Raw genomic sequence first — 6788 nt, forward strand, 5'->3', positions numbered from 1 at the left:
GAATGGGAGAAAGAGAGTCTGCTGAATGTCGACCCATGATCGTGGCCAGGGCCGCTGTGTGGCCCCCGTGTTGGTGGCATGTAAAAAGTACCATTCGAGCGTGATCGTTACCAGCGTCGCCTTACTAGCACTTGTGCCAGTGGTATGTGGAAAACACCATTTGAGCGTGGCTGTTGCCAGTACCGCCTGACTGGCCCTCGTGCCAGTGGCACGTAAAAGTACCCACTACACTCTTGGAGTGGTTAGTGTTAGGAAGGGCATCCAGCTGTAGAAACTCTGCCTGATCAGATTGGAGCCTGGTGCAGCCATCTGGCTCACTAGTCTCCAGTCAAACTGTCCAACCCATGCCAGCATGGAAAGCAGACATTAAATGATGATGATGATACATAGCAGAGGTAAAGAACACACACACCACCCGTTTTCGGTGTGACCCTCACCCTAAACACCGGTAGTGCGTATTCTTTACCTTTGCCCATAAATACATCTGCATACATCTTTTTTGTTTGTGTGAGAGGGAGACAGAGAGAGAGAGAGGATGTGTGTGTGACTGTATTTCCTCATAACATAGAAAAATGGATGTCTTTTAATGCAATTTTTTTGGTTGTGGCTTATTTTAATGTTTATGTGTATATTTTCATAAATGTTTGTTTGAGTAGAATTCTATGCGTGTGTGAAATGTTGGACGAAAGTGAAATGTTGGACGAAAGTGAAACATTGGAAGTATATCGAAATATTGTCTGAATATGACCTCAAAATTGTGCTACCCAACCTAGTTACTGAGGTTATTTTAGTTGTAAAAAAGAGTTATTGAGTCAAAAACATTGTTTATTTGGTAGATAGATAATAAGCAGCTTTCTTTATTATAATACAGATGTGACTAATTCGGTGAAACATTACTTTCATTATTCACACATCATCACTCTCGTAATGCAACACTAATTTTGGTTCAAACTGAAAGTGAAACTATTTTCATTTTCTAATGAAACCTGGATTGTAGAGAAGTGTATTTGAAATAACTATAGCTGGTTGTTGAGATAACATAGAAAACATGTAAATGAAAATAAAGTTTATCTGATATGTGTAATTTATTTGAATAGAAGTCATTTGACAACACCATTTTGTTTGTAATTGGCTATCCTGTTGCAGGTTTAATCTGTGGAATATTGAAATGATACCCATCTCATCCATTCCACAAAATAAGAGTATACTGGAGAGCATGATAAGAGGGATGAGTCTTTAAAACACGTTTACGGTTGTTATCTCGAACATCAATGAGAATATCATGATTTTCATGGGGATCACCAACTATAAGGATGGCTATTTCATTAGATGTGGGCTCATTAAAACAGTGTAAAATGTTCACATACAAAATTCAAGCGAAACGAAATGTAGTCAGTATAGATGCAAAAGATACTTTCTGTAGCATAGTTATGCTATGAAAAAAATGGTAAGTCACCAATTTAGTAAAAGTTACTATGTGTCACCAATGTAGCAAAGTACAGAAAGTCAACATTTATTTGGAACATGTATTAAAGGTTATAAAATTCACGATTGAATATCACGGTGAAGAAAGTGAAAGCCCAGGAAAATTCAGAAGGCATAAATCAATTTTTCACACAAAAATAATTTATTTTACAATTTTGAAATGAACGCTGAACCAAGTGTATAGAATGGAAGATGCTGTTGTGAATGTCAATTTAAAGTATTTGCTGAAGGACATATGTAGCAAGATATAAATCAATTTGACATTACTATATATTTTTTAACTATGTAACATTATAGGCTGTTGAATAAATACTAATGCAGTAAAAAGGTTGTGCAATGTTGATACTCAGTGATGAAGCAGCTTAGGGGGACTGTTAAAAATTATCTTGAAACTGGTTAGAAGGAGTGGAATAACAATTCTGCAATTATATTGAAAGAGTCGCTGAGGCTTTTTATTTCGTCAAGTTTCCGAATTTGTTATAATAACCAGAATAACATTTATTTTCAGATATTTTTGCGAGTGGTGTTAAATCAGCCAAATCTTCATGTTGGTAGTACTTGAAAGTGAACATTGTTATTCGTTTAAAGTTCAGGCCACAACTAAACTTTCAATATGGGCAGGAGAAAGTTACATACATAAACATAGTTAGAAACACACACATACATTAACGCAAACCTGAAGCCTATCTGTGTCTCTGTGTGTGTCAGTTGTCACAAAAATGTGTATACTGACAGACACATACACTGTCATACACATATACTTGTCAGTCATATATGTAGGTAAAAAACGTGCGAACACACTCGTATAGAAAATGTGATGTCATCAGCATTGTGGTGGTGATATAAAATATCGTTTACGATAGGTGACTAAAAGAAAAAATGACATAAGTTTTTGTAATGCAAATATGTAAATGAAAATATAGTTTAGTTGGTAGCCAAATTCCTACTGACTCTTTTGATACCTCATACATCAAAATTGGCAACTCAGTTTTGGAATGCATAAGGAACATATGCACACACACACACACACACACACACACACACACACACACTCTCTTTTATAGATACAGATAACTAATCCAGGAACCTTTTTGATACCACCTCGTATATTATTTATACTGAATTTATATCTCTCATTTTACATCAATTTCACAGTCTTCATATTTAGATTATACTGGATTTCCATTTTTATTCCTAATCTTTTGTTACTATTACTGAGATGTTAACATTTTGCTAACATTTGCTGTATATAATTTATTTTAACCCTTTAGTATTCCAATTATTCTGTCAAATGTAATCCTTATTTATTCACATTGTTTTGAATTAATCAAGCAGTATCTCATAGCTTTGAGATGATGATCATCATCATTTAATGTCCGCTTTCCATATTGGACAGTTTAACTGAAAACTGGTAAGTCAGGAGGCTGCGCCAGGTTCCAATCTGATTTAGCAAGTTTCTATGGCTGGATGCCCTTCCTAACACCAACCACTCCAAGAATGTAGTGGGTGTATTTTACGTGCCACCAGCATGGGTGCCATTGACCTGACACCGGTATCAGTCATAACTATGGTCTCACTTGACTTAACAGGTCTACACAAGCATGGTATATCGCCAAGGGTCTTGGACACCTGTCACTGCTTCCATGAGCCGGCTCAATGCTTGAACGGTGCTTTTTACGTGCCATCAGCATGGATGCCAGTCAGACGGCACTGGTATCGGCCACGACTATGATTTCACTCAGTCTGACAGTCTTTACAAGCATAGAATATCACCCACCGATTGAAGGGTGCTTTTAACAGGCCTGTTATGCAACATTGGCATTGGCCATTACTACGATTTCACTTGGCTTGACATCACTGCCTCCATGAGGCCTGATGTACAAATGGTACTTTTTACATGCCAATCAGATGGCACAGGCATCGACCACGACTTTGATTTCACTCAGTTTGATAAGTCTTCACAAGCACAGTATATCGCCCAATAATTGAAGTGTGCCTTTAATGGGCCAGTTACATGACACAAGCATCAACCACAGCTATGATCTCACTTGGCTTCATGAGTCTTCTCAAGTACGGCATATCTTCAAAAGTCTCATGATGGTTTATTCTTAGAATGACATTGTAGGGTAGGTATTCCATGCTAAATCTGGCCAGTTTGAACATAAAAGTAGAAAATTTGGGCTGGACATTGCTGGTTTAAATGCTAAAGGGTTAATGTAGATAAAATGGGGAATAACTTTTAAGTATGGAGAATTGAATGAGCATTTTTAATCCAACTAAACAACGTGCTGCTGATCTGTTAATCTAAGAAAATTTAGTCAACCACAGTAAAAGATCAGGTGCGATGGCTATGGTACCATAGAAGCAAATGACTAGATTCTAATAGAAACTGTTCTTGGAGAATGAATTCATCAAGTGTCACTGTTAGTAAGATCATTCAGCCATGACACTCTCTCCTCTTCTCTAATTATTTGTGGATTCTGATCCACCCATCACCTCTTTCTAAAAAGCAAACCACATATCCTATTATTTTCTGAAACACAGATCTCAACCTTTTTCCATTGCCACTTCTGTTGCCCTTATTCATCATCATCATCATCATCATCATCATCATCGTTTAACGTCCGCTTTCCATGCTAGCATTTATACTCTATATTCAATTTTCACTCTAAAATCTGGAGTCTTCACATAGATACACTGTTTCTGTCAGTCACTTCTCTCTCTTGAAATACAGCAACAAAGACCCCCAATTATTCTGGCTCAAAGTCTTCCTCCAATTACATCTATTTTTATTTTTCACCAAACTATTCTCATTCCCAATAACTTGTCCATTATGTATCTTCATACTTTCAGGATATCTACCTCACGTCAGACTTCCCCAATGTTCTTGTTCTCAGTGTCTTCAATGCAACGACTCTACTTGGCTCTTAACGGAAACCAAATCTTTTGCAATCCTCAACTCTGTACATCAAGTAGTCACATCTACACTCATTCCCCTCAACTACAATACACAAACGCTACAAACATTTTTGATCTTTTTCTCACCTCCAAACCTAAAGTAACACTCTCTCTACATCTGTCTGGTCATGTAACTACTACCTTGTCATTAGCACACATTTATGCAGTATGCAAGACCTCATCCCAACTGTACCCAATGTCAGCTGACAGAAACTACCAGTTCACTCTCTAGCTAATACTAAACACGATGTGTACAGAATTATCCCCCTTGGACTTATATAATACTTGCTTACTAACAGACTTCCAGCAAAAATATGTCATTCCTGATCTTCAATGAACAAAGTTAAGATGAATTATTTTATTGGAATTTATCCTGAAGAAGTGGATATACCTAATTACACCCTCAAAATTTTTTTCCAAAATATACAACGATCTTGTTTAAATACGTGAGGTTCCAGTGAGGTTCTCTTGTAAAATATAAGGAAATGTTTTTCAAAATGTTTTGTTTTTAGTATATTTCCATAATTTTTTTCTGAAACAAGACATGTCCTCCTATTTTCCTTTCCTAATAATTACAAGTTGCTATGACTTATCTAATTTATTCCCCCATTCTACCCTAATAATAAAATAGTTTTAGGGCTTTTGATCTTGAAGGAATTATTTTATTCATATCTGTTCATGAACCTCTAACAGTACAAGCTTATTTGTATCACAGCGTTTGCTGTTGTGATTGTATTCTAACTTTCAATGCATGCCTTTAGCATTCTTGCTCATTTCTGTTAATGTACAAAGTCTTGTTTGTTAAATTTCACTCCATTCTTCTGTTACTTCTCAAAAAGTCAGTGTTTACATCAAAGAAAAAGAGTGACAAAATTCCAGAGATCAGGTGATTAGAATTGTTAGATAAGGACCTTCATTCTGCATTTGAAAACTTTTTAACAAGTATTCTCTTTAAAGCTCCCAGAACTCTTTCCCTGAACAAACCATATTCATTGTACTGTTTTACCAATAATAAGCATAACCTCAATAGAAGAGGAATTTCTTGTCTCTTAAATAAAGATTAAACCATCTAATTAATCTCGGCTATGCATATTCTTTATGTTCGTTTTTGTATTTGAATACAACAAAATTTGTAAATTTCCAAGTATGTATTTTACCAATTATCTGACATCTGTGAAACAGCTTAGAACTGAAAGAGAATATTGGAGAATTTAATAAATTAGCAAAGATGATGCTTTTTTTTAGCCCAAGGCCAGCTTTGATTGAATAGCCATTTGATTAAAGACATTCCTATCTTCTATTATTCAATATATTATATATATTTATAATAATAATATATTATTATTATCTAATGTGTCCTATTTCTTTAGAAGACAGATACAATATGAGGTGAATTTCACTGCTGTTTCTAGCAAGTTCAGCAACTATGTAAAAGTAGAGGCTTGTCTGTTAGCTCATAGAAAATAATTTGACTGGTTACAGTAAAATTTGATGTATATGTATGAGAATAAATGATTTGAAAATACACCTGCTGATTTAAATAAACATTTTAATATAAATTTTATTTATCTTTTTACTTTTGCAGCATTACTCTTGGTGGATTTGGTGTCGATCGATTTTACCTTGGTCTTTGGGAAGAAGGAATTGGCAAGTTATTCAGTTTTGGGGGTCTTGGTGTATGGACAATTATTGATGTTATTCTCATAGCTATTGGCTATATTGGTCCTGCTGATGGATCTCTCTATATATACTGATGTTTGTTTTTAATGTATTGTTGGAAGTCAGAATGTAATAGGTGAATGTGTTGTGGATTACAGTGAAGCAGTAAATCTTATGAAAGAACTGCTTACATTATAATGTTATAACTTTCTTGGGAAAAGTATGAATGCTGTCATTGTTCATGTGACATTTTACATGGTTAGATACATCCTAAGTCTGTTATTGTGTAAGTTTTAATGTGTGTATTGTCGTTGTACATTTTGGCACCTGCATCATTTTGAGAAAGTTTTGTACGTGTGTGTTAAATTTTGTTTAAATCAATTTTGGTGACTAACTTAATCATGAAACTTAATCATGAGTGTCCAGCCAATAAAATTATATAAATACAAATTGAATTTTTATGTTTTTTCTCTTGCCTGTGCTGTGGCGCTGCCTTCAGGGTTGTTTGTTATGTCATCCCCAGCTCTGATTTCACTCTCATACTTATTTTATCAATCTCCATTAAATAAAGAGACAAAACTTATTTTACACTTGTCTGTCTGTCTGTCTGTTGTGGCATCTTATTTCGAGTGTAAATGCTTGAATGTTTTTTGCTTATATATATATATATATATATATATATATAT

At 35.0% G+C, this 6788-nt stretch overlaps 1 protein-coding gene across 1 annotated transcript in view; it reads left to right on the plus strand.

The window, feature by feature from the left end:
- LOC106872102 (TM2 domain-containing protein 3) overlaps window positions 1-6552 on the plus strand; it is a 31328-nt gene extending 24776 nt beyond the window's left edge. Inside the window, exon 5 of the mRNA XM_014918960.2 lies at window positions 6029-6552. Within this exon, the coding sequence (XP_014774446.1) occupies window positions 6029-6197 (169 nt within the window). The 3' untranslated portion in view covers window positions 6198-6552. The remainder of the gene's footprint in view (window positions 1-6028) is intronic.
- Window positions 6553-6788: the final 236 nt, after the last annotated feature.

The sequence above is a fragment of the Octopus bimaculoides genome, chromosome 15 (assembly GCF_001194135.2).
Source record: "Octopus bimaculoides isolate UCB-OBI-ISO-001 chromosome 15, ASM119413v2, whole genome shotgun sequence".
In the NCBI taxonomy this organism is placed as follows: domain Eukaryota; kingdom Metazoa; phylum Mollusca; class Cephalopoda; order Octopoda; family Octopodidae; genus Octopus; species Octopus bimaculoides.